The 20,461-nt window shown below is 42.1% G+C and overlaps 1 protein-coding gene across 2 annotated transcripts in view; it reads right to left on the bottom strand.

The window, feature by feature from the left end:
• LOC124796421 (protein twisted gastrulation-like) overlaps nt 1-20,461 on the bottom strand; it is a 52,488-nt gene that overhangs the window by 11,108 nt on the left and 20,919 nt on the right. For both annotated transcript variants that reach the window (XM_047260602.1, XM_047260601.1), the window contains exons 2-3: nt 16,385-16,615; nt 8,112-8,318 (exon numbers count right to left, since the gene is read on the bottom strand). In XM_047260602.1, the coding sequence (XP_047116558.1) occupies nt 8,112-8,318; nt 16,385-16,598 (421 nt within the window). In that variant the 5' untranslated portion in view covers nt 16,599-16,615. The remainder of the gene's footprint in view (nt 1-8,111; nt 8,319-16,384; nt 16,616-20,461) is intronic.

The raw sequence follows: 20,461 nt of genomic DNA, 5'->3' as shown, positions 1-20,461 counted from the left end.
CCCACTGTAAAGTTCCCCACTAGGGTAGCCAATTGCTCCCAAACAGCCACTGATAATATCCTTATAGTAAAGTCCAATGAACAAAATTATATTACAAAACCAATAGTCAATGGCCTCTCAGACCATGACATGCAGTTCCTGCTGTTAAATGTTAATACTGAACAGGATATAAAATCTGTTAAATCTGAGCTCAAGAGGGTAATCAATAAGCCAAAAATTGATTATTTTTGGACACTCCTCAGAGACATTCACTGGACTGATGTCTACGGTGCTCATGGCATGAATGGAAAATATAACACTTTTGCTAATAAAGTGCTACCCTTTTCCTCCAAAACTAACCAAGGTTAGAGCAAAGTCTACAAAGAAGCCATGGATTACTCAAGGAATAGGGGTAACTTGTAAAACAAAAAGAAAACTGTATTGTCACTCCGAAACAGTTCTAATGCTGATGCTATAGCACATTACAAGAAATACTGCAAAATATCAAAGACTGCAATACGAACATCAAAGCAAATATATTACAAGGAAAAGATAGTCATATCAGATAACAAAATAAAGACAATATGGGACATAGTGAATGAGGAGACCAGTAGAACCAGACATGAAGAGGGACAAATAGCATTAAGAGTAAATGATACATTGGTGACAGATGTGTATAGTGTTGCAAAAATTTTCAACAAACATTTTATAACTGTTATGGAAAAGATGCTGCTGTCAGGTTCTGTAGATGCTGCTATGGAATACCCCAGACCAGACATTTCAACTTCCATAATATGAGTTTGATGCTCACTAGCCCAGAAGAAATAATGTCAATCACAAAATCTTTAAAATCAAAAACGTCTAGGGAGTATGATAAAATATCAACAAAGTTAATTAAAGAATGTGATTCTGAGTTAAGTAACATATTCACCTATCTGTGTAACCAGCCATTTGTCAGTGAAATATTTCCTGAATGGTTGAAATATGCTGAAGTAAAGCCACTGTTTAAGAAGGGAGATAAAGAAGTAGCATCCAATTTCACTTTTGCCAGCATTTTCAAAAATTTTAGAAAAAGTAATGTACAGTTGGCTTTATAACCACCCTATCTCAAATAACATAGTTTCAAAGTCACAGTTCAGATTTCTAAAGGGTTCTGATATTGAGAAGGCTATCTACACTTAGAGTGAAAATGTGCTTAATTCATTAAACAAAAAATTGCAGGTAACTGGTATATTTTGTGATCTGTCAAAGGCATTTGACTGTGTAAATCACAATATCCTTTTAAGTAAATTAGAATATTATGGTGTAACAGGAAATGCTGCAAAATGTTTCAAATCTTATATCTCTGGCAGGAAACAGAGGGTGTTATTAGGAAAGAGACATGTATTAAGCTATCAGGCATCATCCAGCTGGGAACTAATTACATGTGGGGTCCCACAAAGTTCCATTTTAGGGCCATTACTTTTTCTTGTGTATACAATGACCTTTCATCAGTAACATTATCAGATGCCAAGTTCGTTTTGTTTGCAATAAATAGAAAGATCGGCTAGTAAAATATTTGTGGACATTAATCACTGGTTCCTAGCCAATTCTTTGTCACTAAACTTTAAAAACACACGTTAGATTCAGTTCAGAACTTGTAAGGGGTGTCCCTTGAGTATACGCTTAACATACGATGACAAGCAGATAGAAGAAGTGGACAGTATTAAATTCTTGGGATTACAGCTTGATAATAAATTCAACTGAGAGGAGCACACCACAGAACTACTGAGGCGTCTTCACAAATCTCTATTTGCAATGTGAATTGTGTCAGACATAGGGGTTATGAAAATGAAGAAGCTGGCATACTACGTTTACTTTCATTCCATAATGTCATATGGGATTATTTTTTGGGGTAATTCATCAAGCCGAACCTAAAGTTTTCTGGGCACAAAAACATGCAGTAAGAGTTATATGTGGTGTGAACTCAAGAACATCCTGCAGAAGCCTGTTTAGGGAACTAGGGACACTAACTACTGCTTACCAATATATTTATACCTTAATGAAATTTGTCATTAAAATTATATCACTTTTTCAAACCAACAGCTCAATTCATGAAATCATGTGTGTGTGTGTGTGTGTGTGTGTGTGTGTGTGTGTGTGTGTGTGTGTGTGTGTGTGGGCGGGCGCGCGCTCGCTCAAGTACAATCTAACTTCTGCACCATTGCAGTAATGTGTTCACTGTAAATAAATATTGTAGTAGTTCTAGTACATGTTTATTACCTCATAAATAAAAAAAACTTTTTTGTTTTAAATTCAGTGCATTAGTATTCGTAAAATGATTCTTTCATATAGTGTTCTAAAGAAAAAAGGGGGGGACGATCATTCCACTTTGGACCTGTGGAAGGCACATTAGCTTATTTGTTTCAGTTGTAAATATTTGTCATGTATTATTGTTTTTTCTGACACGTTCTACATCCTGGAGGACCTCCTCACTATGGATCAATTGGAATGAAAGTAAATCTAATCTAATCTAATCTTGCTACCTTCAGGACTGCATGAACAATCTTTCCCAAAAGTCTGATGGTGCATCAAAAGGCTCATAGATTCTACATACCAAATTGAGCTGTTATTTGGTTGTCACTTCCCCGATTTAGAATTTCCTGAGGAATATTGTCCATCCCTTCCACATTATTTGATCCCAAGTCTTCCAAGGTTCTGTTAAACTCTGACTAATACTGGATTCCCTGTATTTTGTATTTTCCGTATCAACTCCCATTTCTTCTATCATATCATCAGTTAATTACTTCTCTTTGTAGAGGGTCTTCAATGTTCCGTTTCCACCAAGCTGCTCTTTCCTCTTGCACTCCGATATTCTTGCCCCTGTTTTTAATTTCACCAAATGTTTTTTCGATTTTTATATATATGCTGAAAAATCTCTTTCTGACAACCATTTTTTCCACATTTTTTTCCTGCAACCACTTTGATTTAGGTTCCCTGCACTTGTTATTTATTCCATTCCTAAATGACATACTGGTGTAGTCCTGTCATTTCCTGAGGAGTTTTGTACTTCCTTCTTTCACCAATCAAAGTATTTCTTCTGTTACTCATGGCTTCTTCACAGTTACCATCTTTGTAACTGTGTCTGTCTGTCTGTCTAGTTTCTGTAATTGCCCTTTTTAGAGATTCCTATTCCCCTTCACCTGAAGCACTTACTGTAGTTTTTGCTATCACAGTACTGACAACTTCAAACACACACTGCCATTCCTCAGTACTTCAGTAGGCCTGCCCACTTCTTCTCAAAGTGAGTCATTTGGGCGATTCTCTTTAACTTCAGTCCACTATTCATAATTAATTAGGTGTGATTAGAGTGAATATGAAATCTTCCAATATCTTCCCAGGCCCATTTCCAAGTATACCACCTCCTCTTGTGATTTTTGAAAGAGTATTCTTTATTAACAACTGAAATTTATTGCAGAATTCGAGTGATCTCTCTCCTCTTTCATTACTACTACTGAGCCCATATTATCCTGTAACTCTTACTTCTATTCCCTCCCTACTACAGAGTCAGAATTATGCACAATTATTAGATTTTAATGTCTCCTTACATACCACATTAACAGTAACACTATCACTTAAGTATTTGCAGTAACTCAGTCTATGCCCCACCTGCCTGTTTATGAGGAATCTATTTCTGTTACACGATTTTCTGTCGCTGTTGATGAGCAGCTAACCCTCACCAACATTGTTCTTCATTGACATTGTTCCTCATTGACATCAGATGTTGTTGACAGTAGTATAGGACCTTTCTTGATAGCATTGGGTATAGCAGTACTGAGCACAATTCTTCATCAATGGCAGTGAACTGCTCAACCTGGATTTGTTTGGTTATTCCTGCATATACCTTTACGAATGAGTTGTGGCTGCTCATAACATTTAGTGATCTAAATTTCTCCTTGCCCTTCCACAATGCTATGAATGTTGCTGGTATGTATATTTCTCTTGTGAGGCTGAATAGCTTTTTGCAACTGACAAATGCTTTACTGTATAACTGAGCATTTACACTGACAACAAATTCATCTCACTGATGATGGCTGGATAACATTTTCAAAGACAAACAACTGCCCAGAGCAATCTGTTGTGTGTGCTTGTTGGAAAAGCTTCATCAGTTTTGTGCTCTGATCTTCAACACTATGACTGCTTGTTATGTCTACAAGAAGTTCCATCTAAGATACCATCGTGACTACATTCTGTTGAGATGACCATGGGTTCCATAATTCATAGTTATGCTTGCTATATGTGTTCCTGTTGGCTGGACTTATTTCCCATTTGCTAGCTATATCACAATCTCTTCCATATCACAGAACATAGTCTTGGAGGGTAAGATTCGACATTGTAGAAAAATATACTCATGAATAGGCTTTTGCCCGTACAGGCTCGTCACTGATGATGATGATGATGATGATGATGATGATGATGATGATGTACAGGATATTTCTTGACATCTCGTTAACTGTTGTCCATTAGGGATTTTCACTTTTGGCAGCTTCACCTCCATAGATGGTCACATCGATTAGTTTCCTAAATTTGGCAGCTAAGCAAGTGGCCAGTACCTCTGTACAGTGATGGGGAACAGCTATGGCATGTTGGGGAGCAAACTAGTCCAGGGTACGGTGATGGGCTTTGTCCCACAGGTTCGTTACATTTGTCTGTGGTTGACTGGCATGAATACATCTGCTGTAATGGTTGACAGCTTGCAGCATAATAGTATTCTTTCTCTACAGTAATGTACATGTCCAGGTTTCCCATAGTGGAAACAGACTAGTGTATTGTTCTCCATCCTCCAAATGTATGTTGTTCTGCGGGGCGTTATACTAATTGAATAAGCTGGGTGTACCTCCATTTGTCGGATGCTGGAATTCTTGTCTGACAGCTGTGGCATAAATTGGAGTTGGCTGTGTCCATTCTTCATGGTGTATTGAAATGGAGGCTGCGACTGCTGCCAAATATTACACTTCTTCTTCAACATTCTGTATCACCTTCTGAAGTAAGGAGTTGACATTCCTGTTTGCTACCTCTTACATACTCATACTCAGTCAGACATTTCTAGCTGCCATAAATGATTGTATATCTTCTGTTACTACCTGGCATAAGAGAGAGGCGAGATCTTCCACAATCACCATAGAAACCCCATTTGGGAATCTGCCATATGTTTCTATCACAGTCTTTTCTGTTGCATTTCCTCAGCCCCCTCACTTCACAGTGTTCATCTGCTAAGTCGATTTGCCGTAGATCGTTTTCACCAGTTCAACCTGGGATTTGTCCCTTGAGCTCTTCTCTTCAATGTTCTCAAAGCACTGCTGGGCTGTCCATGTAACATTACAAATTGCCAAATACACCATGTTGTCTCACTTCTTGCATCTGGAGACTGTCAAATCCTTTCAGCCACTTTGTCAGGTCCTGACAACCCTCTCCGGAAAACATTGATGGATGCCCGATGTGCAGCTGACCTACTGTTGGCATGAAAGCCATGTGCCTCCCGAATATAAGCACATTTGAAATAATGCACTGCTTTTATTCCGGTTCCTGTCCATGTAGGTGATGGCTTTTACACTGCCTAATTGGAGCCACGGTCACCCTCATGTTACGAAGTACCCGATGTACAATATTGCATCATAATCCACAATGAAGTCTAAATCCGAAAGCAAGGGTGGCAGTGAAGTGCAACTCTTAGCACTGAAAGCATGTTTATTTTACAGACACCAACCTACAGCCAGAGCCAACTCCACTCTCGGATGGAGAGTGCTGCTATTCACACAACCACAGAATATTACAGAACTTGCAAACATTACAAACATAAGAAGTTTTAAGAACTTTCCAGATATGATAAACACTTGGTGAGGGGTTTCAACTGGCAACACACAACATGCCAGCCAGCAAAGTTAACCACTACTCCATAAAGTAAGCATCACACCTCCCAGCAATATGCTTTCTCTCTCTCTCTCTCTCTCTCTCTCTCTCAAAAAAAAAAAAAAAAAAAAAAAAAAAAAAAAAAAAAAAAAAAAAAAAAATCAATCTTCTGTTTACTACTTCTTTTATTTTCTTCATAAAACCCAGATTTACCTGGAAGCTGGCCTTATTGTCCTATTACTCTTTCTTAAACTTACATATCTATCATCTTATCCTGAATAGTTTAACCATAAATTATGTTTGTACAATGAGTTCAGTTGTTTAATAAAATGAGTCCACTATTCAAAAATTGTTACATAATTAAAAGTATTTCTCCGATTTCTCACTGTCAGTCTCTGCAACTGATTGATCACTGCAACCGACTGCCGTGCGGAGGGCCCACGTCCAATTCCCAGTACCGCCAAGGATATTTCCTCAGTGGGAGGACTGGAATGGGGTTTACTCAGCCTCATGACGGCAACTGAGAAACTACTTGACCAAGTAGTAGCAACTCCAGGTCACAAAAGCCAACAGTGGCCACAAAAGTGGTGTGCTGATCCCATGCCCCCTCCATACCGCATCCAACATCGCCACTGATGAAGAAAAACACCAATACTGATAGACCCAACAGAGCCTGTGGATGGAGTTTACCTTTATGAATTCTTGTTCCTTCAATAGCAGAGTTTTTCATAGTCTCTGTAACATGCAAGCCATGGTGATGGCTCAGTCACTCTCAAGAATGTACAGATTGGGAGGCAGCAAAATCCCAGAATTTTTTTTTAACATAGGGCCAGTGTAACAATATTGTTGCTGGCTCTGAATGACAGGGTAGAAATCTAGAAAGATTAGTGGTATTCCTAACTTCTCTTCTTTAAATGTGATGAGCTCAGTGCCCAGTCATGAAGTAAAGATTTTATCATGGCTTCTACAATGTGGGAAAGTTACTTTGCTACCAAAAATAGCAAATGTATAGCATACACAAAATTCAAACAAAATAAAAAATCATCAATTGTCTTGAACGGTATTTTTAAACCAGTTACACTAAATTGTGAAACGGATAAATAACTTACATAAATGTTTAATACAGCACTCAATGGAGTATATCTTCATTTTTATTCCCATGTAACACTGTTAGTTCCCAACATTCCCCTAGGTGACATGTGCAAATGAGCTATTCCAACAGTTATCATGCAGTCATAAAATCATGCAGAATGACCACAATGTTGTTTATGGTCTCATGAATCCAAATCTGCTACCACAGTTCAGAGGCAATTCAGGACTTAAAATCACAAGCCACGAACTCAAAGACAAACCGATATTGATTGGTATGAACATTTCACCGAAACGGGATGTGTATCACATAGGATGCCAGATCAGGATTGGACAGCAGTCTGACACAGTGACTGAACAAGTTTAGCTGCCTTACATTCATAGTCCACGTAAATCAATGAGACATGCCAGCTTAGATTTGAATATGTTTAGTTTTACAGAGTGGAAAGTGTTACTGGAACACCTATCATTCAGTTCCCACAAATTGCAAATGTTGCAAGTTTTAAGAGAAAGTGACAAAGGAAAATAAGGTGAGTTTTGTGTAGAAATGTTTGACAAAATGCAGAATGAAGATGATTTTCTTGATAAAATTGTACTCAGTGATGAAGCCACCTTCCATACCTGCAGTACAGTGAATCAGCATAATATTTGGATATGGGATGAGCAAAAACCATGTCACATAATCAACTTATACGGGAGTTGCCTAAGGCAAATGTTTTTGTGCTGTAAGCTTAACAAACTGATGATTCTTCCTATTTTTTGCCACGTCAAATGTAACTAGTACATCAAACCTGGGAATGCTTGAACATTATCTAACGCCTCACGTAGAACAGGATATGGGCACACAGGCAGTTGTCACCATACATCATAGGATTTGGCAGGAAACTGATTACAGATGTGACATAAGCCATTTTATTGAAGGAAGTCACAATGAATATTTATTTATAAAACTTTAAGATATATTGCATCTAGTGCTGTATCAAACATTTCTGTGTGTTATTTATCTTTTTAACAATTATTAAACACCCTGCATATGGTCACCAAAATGGATAAGAGAACTATGTAATGATTAAAAAATAACAACAACTAAATACTGAGATATTTTATTCATTTCTATATGAACAAGAATTAAATAATTATGCTTATTGACTCACTGTTTGCCATTATTATCTCGTTGTCTATTTTTGGGCTAAACAGAGAAATATCAAGTTCCTGTGGATAAGTATATGATGTCCATCTTCCCTCTGTGTCAGGATCCATGGTCAAGGATTCAAACAGTGATGGTATGGGATCAGTAAACTCTTCAACATGACTTATTTTGGTAAGTGGACTACCAGTGGAATTAGACTTTGTGCACATATCTGAAAGACGAAAGTATTAACAAACACAATATTAGTTTAGTTTATATTGAAGGCATTAATTACTATGGCCATTTCTTATATAATATGATTTAAACATTGTAAATTCCGGATGGAATACTATTGTCATGATCTAAACACTTCTACTTCTCATAAATGGAAATTGTGCTATTCCTTCCCCTTCTCCGGCCTTTGTTGGAGATGGTGGTCATTTGTTTGTGAGACGTGCTTGGTTGTGTGAATGAATGTGTGTGTCTTTTTCTGAAGAAGGCTTCGGTCGAACACTAATGAGTAAAAGTCTTTCATTGTGCCCACCTGCAACTCAATATGCTGTCTTTACAGTGAATAGCAATCTCTCTCTTCCTTACTGTTGCTACTTCTCACAAAGGCTGCATGTGTTTGTGTGTATGTGCATAGATACTGGATCAACAAATGTCTCATCACACATGCAAACAGACTAAGTTGGTTCACTGTCACCTTTTATTACGTTCCACATATTTTATGAAATCTGCAGCAACAATGAACAAGCAGTAGCGTTATCACCTGTTATCATTAAAATGCGGTATTATCATCATTTTTATGTGATTCTTCTTATCACCACCACCACCACCACCACCACCACCACCACGGAGATGTGGTCCACCTATATAACTAAATAAAAGTCTGTTTTCATGCCCTACCCATTTTGCTTCCTTTCATTTCAAGATCATCAATGGGTTATAATACATCACATGTCATAAATAAAAGTAAACGAACTGCTTATGACATAAAAAAAGTATTTTATTTACCTGCATAGATGGACCACATCTGCAAGAATATAATAATCATAATCATTTATTGTGTGCGTGTGTGTTGCTACATTTGTCTGCAAAAATTCAATTTCATCACATTACGATATGTAGTTGCTAAAGGATGTTATGTTAAAATACAACACTTGTTTATCCTGCAACTGAAAATAAAACATCATTGTCATTGACTATACAAAACAGCTGTTCCATCATCTCAGCTACCTATGATTGCTCGCAACAGGTATTACCAATGCACAGCTCCGATAAGAGTGTGGATGGCTCTTTGTAAAGTTTTACCAAAAATGCTCAAAATAATAACTGCTGAGACATCACACTGATTACAGTTACAGAAACTACAATGGCAATCACATGAGAGAGAGAATCAAAGTTGATTCAAACTACCGCATAATGACCAACAATAAATTTATACACAATATTTTTCAAGTTTAAAATATCTGAAGACACAGCCACTTGGAATTTTTTTTCTATTACAGTAATTTACACACATTGCAGTAATAAATGACAGCATCATTTTCAGTCGTCTAGCAGAACATCTGTGATTACATTTTCTTTTCAAAAAACATTACCTGCAATTCATGTAATACATACATCTTTTCAGTTTTGCTTTGTTTTTATTTGAAGAAAGAAAGAGTAGCGTTTTATAAGTTGTCAATGATGATGGAGCAGAAACTGACTGGGGAAGTATTAGATTGGAAATTGGCCACATCATTCTCAAAAGAACAATCCCCGCATCTGCTTTAACCATTCTAACAAAATCACAAAAACCTAAAAAAAGGATATCTGGGCTGTAATTTCAACTGCTGTCCTCCCAAATGCTAATCCAATCTCTTAATCACTGCATCATCTTGCTCAGTTCTTCTTATGTGAGTCACACATGTTACAGCTATTTACCAGCAATTTTTGGATTGATAAACTACTTTGTTTTAATCACTAATGACTGTTAGACTATCCAACTGAACATGTACCAATGTACCATACTGATCTGAATTACTAATCTTAAAAAACTGACACCTTCATACAAAATGCAGAACAAAGTAATAGTAAGTAATTTGTAAACTGAAAAGTCAAAAATATATTAATATAGCATTGTCCTCTGCTTCATAACAATTAACATTTTATTGTGTGATGGTGTTATTTTGTTTCTGCATTACATCTTTGATACATTCACGCAAAGAAGTAATCTCTTGGTAGGTTGGGTGTTAGAACTTGCCAGTTATCCACTCCTAATATGGGTGGATGTCAACAACAATTGTTAACATCCTGCTTCTGTCCCCTTGGGTATTCAGGAAAATAATATTTAACACAAGCAAAAACATGCACATCATGGTTTGTCTAATGTATGCAGTTTGCCAACTAACACTATTCCCTTCTCTGAACTCCTAAATTTAATGTTTCCCTCTGTACAGCGATAGATCCCTGACAGACATACAAGCCCATGCCAGAACCATATAACACAAATACGAAAAAGGAGTTAAAAGTGATAGAAGGAAAGACAGCTAAAAATAGTAACTTGCTCTTGGAGAAAGACCACAGAGACGAGAGAGATAAAAAGTAAAACACAGTCTACAGTCTAAGTGTTGTTCGCTAAAACAGCTGATAACTCAGATAGCAAACATAATATAGAATGGGAGTGGTTAAAAAAAGGACATTCTGTCAGGAAATGGCAAACCGTCAAAGGTTGTTGACAATCAGCACAAAGTGGTGGGAGATCACTGCTTAACAAATGGCAATGGCTAAAACAACAGTGCCCAATACGAAACCTAGCTAAAATGATCTCCTTGTGGCAGGAGGACTGAGAAGAGGCCGGCCAAGCTGCTGGGAGAGGTTTAATTCCACAGAGCTCATTCCCGTGAAGGTAAGACCCGTGTTTATGACCTGCTGACAGACGACAACACAGAGATCATTGGAGGGAATGGAAAAACTAGCAGGCCGAGGTACAAGAACTGCAGCCTTGGCAGCAGTGTCAGCGGCCTTGCTGCCAATCAGAACGACATGACCAGGGACCCACACAATCTTCATGGTGGCTCCATCAAGAGCTCCATCGGGAAAGTGGCAGGCAGCGTTAAGTTAAGCTACTGGAACAATAGCTGAAAGAGAACTTCAGGAGATAACAGTGAAGAGGGATGCACCCCATACTGGCAGTCAAAGGAGTCATCAAAGAAAGAGGTATAGGACAGGTGGCCATGCATGGCAGACGAACAGCACGCATATCCGCTGAGGAGACAGTCGCAGTGGTAGTGGCAGTTTCTGCATACAGACTCTAAACCGGGCTAGCGTAAAAGGCACCAGTGGCCAAACGGATGCCATGATGGTGGATAGTATTGAGACGGTGTCAACAGTGATGGTCATGCAGATGCACAAGCGAAACACCCATAGTCTAGTTTCGAACAGACAAAAGACCAGCACAAACGGAGGAGGGTGGTTCGGATCTGCACCCCAGGAAGTACCTTTGAGGACACCTAGGACATTGAGGGACCGCATACAGAGGGCTGCCAGGTAAGACACATGGGAGGACCAAGAAAGTTATCTACTGAGCAGGAGACCCAGGAATTCCGTAGTTTCAACGAATGGGAGAGCAACAGGCCCGAGATGTAAAGTCGGTGGAAGAAACCAATTGCGCTGCCAGGAATCCATACAAACTGTTTTGTTAGTGGAAAAACGAAATCAATTATTGATGCTCCATGAGCAACGACAATCGAGGCATTGCTGAAGATGGCACTCAATGAGACAAGTCCATGGAGAACTGCAATAGATGGCAAAATCATCAACAAAAAGAAAGATGGAGATGCCTGGCAGGAGACAGGCAATAATAGGATTACTGGTGATGGCAAAGATGACGACACATGGATCGGAGCTCTGAGGCACCCTGTTTTCCTGGATAAAGGCGTCCGACATGACAGAACCCACACTGACCTTGAAAACTCTGTATTAAATTCTTGAAGGAAATGGGGAACCATGTTTAGATAGCACAGAGGATATCAGTCCTCCAGCAGGTATCGTAGGCTTTCTCCAAATCAAAAACACAGCCACAGTCTGGTATTTCTACAGAAAACCATTCATGACATCTGTTGACAAAGTGACGAGATGGTCAACTGCGGAACGGCACACTTGAAATCCACAATGTGCAGCGATCAGTACAATGCGGGACTTGAGCCACCTTACCAGCCAGGCATGAATCTCACATTCCACCAACTTGCAAACACAGCTGGTGAGAGAAATGGGGCAATAGCTAGAAGTTAGAAGGAAGGTGTTTGTCCTTACTGGGCTTAGGCATGGGTATGGCAGTGGCTTCAAGCCAGCATCTGGCCAACATGCTCTCTGTCCAGGTGCAATTATACATATGAAGGAGAAAACGCTTGCCCACAAGAAAAAGGTGCTGCAATATCAGAATGTGAACACTGTCCGGCCCTGAGGTGGAGGTTCGGGATGAAGTGCGAGCATGATCTAGCTCCCTCATTGTAAAAGTGGCTTTGTAGCACTCATGATTCTGAGAATAGAAGGGCATCGCGTGAGCCACCTCCACTCGCTTCCGATGGAGATAGTTGTTGGGGCTTGATATCTCCAAAAAATAGCAGCCCAAGGTGTTGGAAATAGTAATAGGGTCCACTATGACATCATCTGCTATGGTCAGGTTCAAAATTGGTGCCAGGGGACCATCACATGTTGGCCCACACGACGGAAGAAAATGTTTTTGTTTGCTATCTGGAAGAATGCATCAACACTGCGCACACAACTGTTTATAATGAATACATTTTGCCATCGTAGGATGATGGTTGAAAATGTGGAGGGCACGTCTCCGTGCACGAATTGTGTCATGGCATGCCTCAGTCCAATAAAGGACTGGGACACAGTGCAGTAAAGATGAAGTGTGAGGAATGGAACTTTCTGCGGCAGTAAGGATAAGGTTGATAAAGTATTCTCCCTGGTCATCACAACTGGAGAAAAGTTGTTTGTCGAAGGTTACCAGGGAGGAGTAAAGCCTCCAGTCGGCCTTAGAAAGCTGCCATTTGGGTTTGCAAAAAGGTGGGTAGGATCAGAAAATGGATAGCACACAGGAAATGGTCGCTCAAGTACATGTGAAAGAGAACCGAGCACTTGAGACGCTGGACAAGCTGGGTAGTGCAGAATGAGGGGTCCAAATGGGAACAGTTGTATGAGGAAGCTGAAAAGAACATGGGTGCTCCAGTGTTAAGGCAGATGAGTCTGAGCTGGTTGAAAATGTCAGCCAAGAGGGCACCGCCCTCACAGGTTCTGGGAGAGCCCCACAGAGGATGATGTGCATTAAAGTAACCAAGTAGCAGAAAGGGGTGAGGCAGTTGCCCAATAAGTTGGAGGAATTCTGCCCTGATGATACCGAATGATGGAGGGATGTAAACGGTACAAAGAGAAAAGGCGAAGCAAGGAAGGAAAATGAGGACTCTAACAGCTCGCAGATGGGTGTTCAGGGAGATGGTTTGACAACGAATGACATCCCGGATGACTAGCATGACTCCCCTATGAGATGAAGTGCCATTCCCAGAGGGACGGTCAAAGTGGACCGGGAAGAACAGCGAGAGGCCAAAGTGGTGGTGAGGATGCTATTTTCTTTCCTGGAGGAAAAGAAGAAGTGGCTGCTGTGATTCCAAGAGCAGCTATAATTCCTCCTCATTGGATCTAAGGCTGTGAACATTCCATTTGAGGAGAATCATGATGAGGAAAGGGGTGGAGGAAAAAATGAAGGGGTGTCACCTTGGGGCTGCAGGGTGCCAGGCTCTGAAGACCTCTGCTAAAGAGTGCAGAGGCTGAAGGATCCTGCTACACGAGATCTACAGAGGCCTCGACATTCTCCCACAGTCGGTCTGCAGAGTCCAGGGTAGAAAAACAGTTGGCGCTGTACACTAGCGACATGGAGGTTGGTCGAGCAAGGGTATCATGCGGCGACACTGTTGACGAGGGTCTCCGAGTTGGTGAAGGAGAAGACCATTTGCCTTTGTTTGATTTCTTGAAGCCTTTGCGGTTGTCAGATGACGATTCAGGTGATTGTTAATTGGAGGCACATAAAAAGCCTTCGCAGGAGTATTCCTTCTGGCCTTTCCGGCCTGCTGGTTGTGAAGCAGGTGATTCCACTGTGTGAGGTGAAAATTTGGTGGCTTGTTGCACAGCTGGAGGAGGAGGAGAAGGAGATGGGGATGCTACCATTTAACACTGGGTGATTTTACAACTGCAGTGCTGAATTTGAGGTCACATACCTGCGTGGCCATGTCCTTCATGGAGTGAGAAGTGGCAAAAATGGTACTATAAGTGGCGCATGGTAAAACACAGGGTTTCTGACTAGCCAACAACTTGCGAGCGATGGGGTAAGGCACTTTTTCCTTCACCTGGATCTCCTCTAAGGCCCATCCGTCGAGATACATTGGACAATGTCGGGAGGAAACCATGTTCTCATTGCAACTGATGGAGCGGAGAGAAGGCAGGAGGTTTGACTGTGGTTGTAATGATGACACTGGTAGCAGCACATCGGGTTTGGAATGTATGGTCAGACTGTGATAACTACACAACCTGCTTTGATCTTCGATGAAAGCACTACTCTATCAAACGTGAGAAAAAGAGTGCGTGTGGACACTAAGGGCGCATTTACCTTTTTCATTACCCAACGGCCTGCAATGATCAGAGAGGTAAGTTTGGATTTCTGCCTTGGTCAGACCATCAACAGCCTATTGTAAATAACACCACATGAAGAATTCAGCATTCAATGGGCCTCAACACGAACAGGATAGCCATGGGGGGAGCGAATTGGCAAGCCATTGTTGCGCTTGAGAATTAGAAGTGGTCTCCAAGAACTCTCCAAGTGGAAAGTTCCAGTGCATAAAGGAGAGCAGGATTTCACACAGCCAGCAATTGCATCAATGACTTTCTGAATAATAAATGGATTAACCACAGCAAAAGTACTGACCGTCTTCAGCATGCAAAACCATGAGGAACCGAGGTGTAGCTGGTAGTGTCTTTGAATCGTTAGTGTCATTATGTTTAGTAGATATAGACTGAGAAGATGATGATTGGCTCATTGCGAGAAAATCCCCCATGACTGCCAGCATCACCGATGGTGAATGACTTCACACCTCAGGTCACACCTCCTGAACACCTAGCAGAAGAACCAATTCACAATTTGTGAAGGTAATAGCTCACACAATCATCCCTCTCAGGACAGCCGCTGTGGCTGAGCAGTTCTAGTCGCTTCAGTCCGGAACCATGTGGCTGCTACGGTCACAGGTTTGAATCCTGCCTCGGGCAAGGATGTGTGCAATGTCCTTAGGTTAGTTACATTTACGTAGTTCTATGTCTAGGGGACTTATGACCTCAGATGTTAAGTCCAACAGTGCTTAGAGCCATTTGAACCATTTTTTCGCCCCTCCCTGGGCCTGGCCTGTGCGAACCCTATTTGTTGATCCAGGGCTGGAAACTGCGCATTACCCATACACCTGTTATGCATCAGACACATGGGCCAGCCTTCAGGAGCGCACCGGGAGGAAAGAGAAAGAAGAACCTCAAACGCCGAAGCGGAGGAAGGATAGGAGAAGGGGAACGAAGAAAGAAAAAAACTCAACGAAAAAACAGTGAAGGGACTCTTCTGATGCCAAGCAACTGGAAATGCAAATGTTCCTCAAGGTACAGGAAAAAAGAATAACAAGAGGACAAACATGCAGCATGGAAGGGAAAAGATGCTGTAAAGGCTGGCGCCTGTGGTAGCCAAGCACGAACTTGCAAAAGAAGGCTATCTATCTCAACCAGTCATGTGAAATAGTATTATTTCTGTTTCTATGGCAATGTCTCAGTGTTACCACAATTCCAGGCAGACTATAACAGTCAGATAATACCAGCAAATGTATTTACACTTTTCAGTTGAAAATTGCCAATGATGCAGCCAACTATCAGAGACCTATCACTGTATGGAGTACAGGTTCATTGTAATCTACTTCAATATTTCTATCTGGTCACAACATTTCAACTGCAGCGTCAATATTCAACATTTCACGGCTTATGACCAAATTTATGTCTGCTTATTGACTGAAAAACTCATACTCATTATCAAATAACAATATGAATAATATCGTATGTTTAACAGCATGGTTAAATAAAAGACTTTTCGAGAAGACATCACAGTTATGTAACACAGGTATGTTATACTGAAAATATATTGTTAGTCAAAACTCGTTTAAATAAACATAAATATTCTATTTAAAAACATAAAACAGATGAGTATGACAATTAGTAACTACTTACCAACACAAGAACAGCAATCGTCAAACCGTTCACCAAGACAACTGAAGCACTCCTTGCAGCATGAACAATTCTTTAGATCACACTTGCAAGACTGAGTAAGCATACATTTGCTCACCACACTTGCACACACAGCTTCATTGCATCCATCAACTATCAATGATGACACCCCCAACACTGAAGTGGCAACTACCACAAATAACACAAAACGCAACATGACGTACCAGGTCAGTTCTGAAAGATAATGGACCACATGTTACAACAGCAATTCTCTCAATATTAATAAATGCATAATTAATTTTGAATATTGTAAAACCATGCTGAACACTTACATCTTGTTAAAACTAGAGGCTTCAAATGCAGCCCATCAGCTTTGATCAGCATGGTCATAAACATTGTAACATTCATGACATACGTAACCTATTCACAGTGACTACTTCCGAATCACCGCTTCAAGTGTTCAGTAACGACAACCAACTTCTTCCGACATTAAATTTTATGGTTTGGCCACTCATAACCACACCCGTACCTTTGAACCTAACCAAGACATCAGGCTATACTATCCCTTTCCACTACAAGACAAAATTTCTTAAACTATTCTCTGATATATACAAATGAGCAGAGTGTCCTCAAAGTTTGTGAAAGAAAAGTGGTTCTCATACAAAAAAATATTATCTAAGCATGAAAGTGTCTCGTCACATGTGTAGTTCCGAATCGACTTGAATGCATATTGCAGCACCAGCATTTTGTGCAGTGTTGACGATATTGGCTTTTGACAAAATGCTTAGAGAGAAATACAATTACTACCCAAGAGACATTAACAACATGAGTATACATAACAATATCCAAACTGAATAAAAATTGCAATACATGAAACAAAATTAGCATTTTGTTTATAATATTTAAGCATTTTGTCAAAAGCCAATATTTTCAACACTGCACAAAATGCTGGTGCTGCAGTCTGCATTCGAGTTGACTTGGAATTACACACGTGACGAGACACTTTCATGCTTAGATAATATTTTTTTTGTATGAGAACCACTTTTCTTTCACCATCTTTGAGGACACTTTGCTCAGAGTATAATTACAGCCTGTTGCTCTGGTGATATTAACTTTACACAGAATATGAGAGAAAGAAACATCATTATCAGACCAACAGAAGGACGGGTATGGTCCATGAGGATGCATGAACCTTACTGTAACATCTCCTCCTTCACAATTCACCTTCTCAACAATTCCCAAATATCAAGAAGAGTCACATGTGTAGTAGCCACCAGAAAGATCGCGGGAGGCGCACATTGGCACGGCGCGTCACGGACGGTAGTTGCCGCAAGTAGAGTCCCGTCCACCAGAGGGCACGCGAGAATTCGGACGCGACCTCTGCCGGCATGACAACAACAATAACTCCGGCAACACGGGCCGTGCCCAGTCAGTCTACATCGGGCATGCCTAGGACACAGTCCCGGTCTACGCTAAGTGCAGTGCGACGTAAACGTGAACAGTGTTACTACACAATTGGCGACGAGTAGGGTCGTTCTTTCGCGTGTTGCGTCGTTGTTCCGGTTTCGCAGCTTCTCCACGGCATGGAGGGTTTGGTGCGAGTTTTGGTTGCGCAGCAGACGGAACTCATGGCCACCATGAAACAAGTGCTTCCGGCGCTGCTCTCCACGCCGTCTGCTCCGGCGCCATTCCCTCCTCCCTTTCCCCCGTATGACGAGACGGCGGAGGATTGGGACGCAAATGAACATCGCCTTCGGCAGCATTTCCAGGTGTTTCATGTTTCCGATGCGAAGGTATGTCGTGCTCTCTTCTTGTCTTGGATATCTCCCTCGCTGTATCAAGTTTTGCGGCAGCTAGCGCCGTTGCAGGAACCCTCGTCCTTGTCTTTTGACGCATTGTGTTCATTGTTGTCTTCATATTATCGCCGCCGCACGCATGTTGTGGCGGCTAGGGTCGAGTTCTATCAATGCAAGAAACAGCCCCATCAGTCTTACCGGGCGTGGGCCGCTACCCTGCACGGTCTTAGTCGCAAGTGTCATTTTGTCACGGAGCAGTCGCGAGGGTCGTACGCCCACGTTATGGTACGCGACGTCATTGTTCGTTAGGCCCCTGACAGGGAGGTCCGGCAACGGGCCCTGCAGTTAGAAAACCCTTCCCTCGAGGAAGTCCTGTCCATTGCTCAATCGTATGAAGTCTCTCACGCAGCAGGTCAACAGCTGGAAGCGTGGTGCGACGTCGCGGAGGTTCAGGGCGGCGCGGCCGCGTCCACTGTGTCGGGGGTGGACGAAGTGCGAGCGGTTCAATCCGGCCGTTACGGCCGCTCCCGCACGGCGCGTAAACAGAATTCCGGCCGCCGGCCCCTGTTGCCGTCCTGTGCGTCGTGCTATATACATCGTGATCGGTCAGAATGCCCCCAGCGTTGGGCCGTTTGTCGCAAATGTAATAGAAAAGGTCACGTTGCTAAAGTTTGCCGTTCAGCCTCAAAAGAATCGAAGGAAGCAGGTACAGAGGACATAGACGTTGACATTCAGGAAGTTTCATCGGGCCAGGCTCCCGACGCATCGGCACGCAAACTGTTTATCGAGGTGTCGGTTCGGTCGCGCCGGTTACAACTGCAAGTCGATACAGGCGCGGCAGTTTCGTTGTTGAATGCCCAAACTTATTCCGACCTTGGATCGCCCCCATTGGCGCCAGTTTACCGACGTCTACGTGGTTATGGTAAACAGTTCATTCCCCTACTGGGTCAATTCACTGCCGACGTGACTTACAAATCAGTGACTCGGCCTATTACTTTTATTGTTGTCAGTGATGCGAGCTCAGCTAACCTTTTTGGCCTGGATGCCTTTCAAGCTTTCGGTTTTTCTATCGCTGACACCATACAGTTGGTCTCCGAAGACGTTCCCTATCACTCATTGGAATCTTTGATCTCCGACTTTCCAGATATTTTTGAGGAGGGCCTAGGGCGTGTTTCAGATTTTGAAGCTCACTTAACGTTGAAGGCGTCGGCTCGCCCGCGTTTTCTACGCGCGAGGCAGATCCCCTTGGCTCTCCGCCCTCAGGTAAAGGAAGAGCTAGACCGGCTGACAGCCCTAGGGGTCGTTCTTCCCATTTCTTCCAGTGAGTGGGCTTCGCCCCTCGTTATTGTAAGGAAGCCCTCAGGAAAATTACGTCTTTGTGGCAATTTCAAGGCCACCATTAATTCCCAATTGGTGGTGGACACCTATCCCTTGCCTCGTGCTGATGAATTGTTCTCCTCCGTGGCGGGAGGCCAATATTTTTCGAAAATCAATCTGTCGGAGGCTTATCATCAGATACCACTTGATGAGGACTCCAAACGGTTGGCGGTCGTCAACATCCCGTTTGGCCTTTACCAATACCAGCGGTTGGCCTTTGGAATATCCAGTGCCCCGGCGATATTCCAGCGTTATCTTGAGCAGGTCATGTCGACAATTCCTCATTGTATTAATTACCTGGATGACATAATTGTCACAGGCCGCAGCACGAAGGAACACTTGCACAACCTTCGCACCCTCTTTCTCAAATTCAGGTCTGTGGGCTTGCGTTGCAACCTGCATAAGTCAACCTTCTTTCAACCATCCATTGAGTATGTGGGCTACACCATCTCTCGGCACGGTATCCAGCCACTAGGAAGTTTGGTCCAAGGTATCGTCAACCTCCCTCGGCCCGCTTCGCTGAAAGAGTTACAAGCTTTTTTAGGCAAGATAGCCTATTACCACCGGTTCATTCCCAGGGCTTCCACTATAGCCCACCCCCTGTACTGCCTTCTGCACAAGGGTGTTCCTTTTGATTGGTCGCCTGCATGCGAGCGAGCGTTCACCTCGTTGAAGGGCCTCCTCACGTCCGCCCCTTGTTTGGCTACTTTTGATCCCCGTAAGCCGTTGGTCCTGGCTACAGACGCTTCGCAGTATGGGGTGGGGGCGGTCCTGGCCCATCGCAACGCAGATGGTTCTGAGCAACCACTGGCGTTTGCGTCTAAAACGCTTAGTCCCGCGCAGACCCATTACTCCCAGGTGGAAAAAGAGGCTTTGGCCATTGTCTACGCTGTTACCAAGTTTCACC

The sequence above is a fragment of the Schistocerca piceifrons genome, chromosome 4 (genome assembly GCF_021461385.2).
Source record: "Schistocerca piceifrons isolate TAMUIC-IGC-003096 chromosome 4, iqSchPice1.1, whole genome shotgun sequence".
NCBI lineage: Eukaryota > Metazoa > Arthropoda > Insecta > Orthoptera > Acrididae > Schistocerca > Schistocerca piceifrons.
This window is presented reverse-complemented; position numbering and strand designations above follow the sequence as displayed.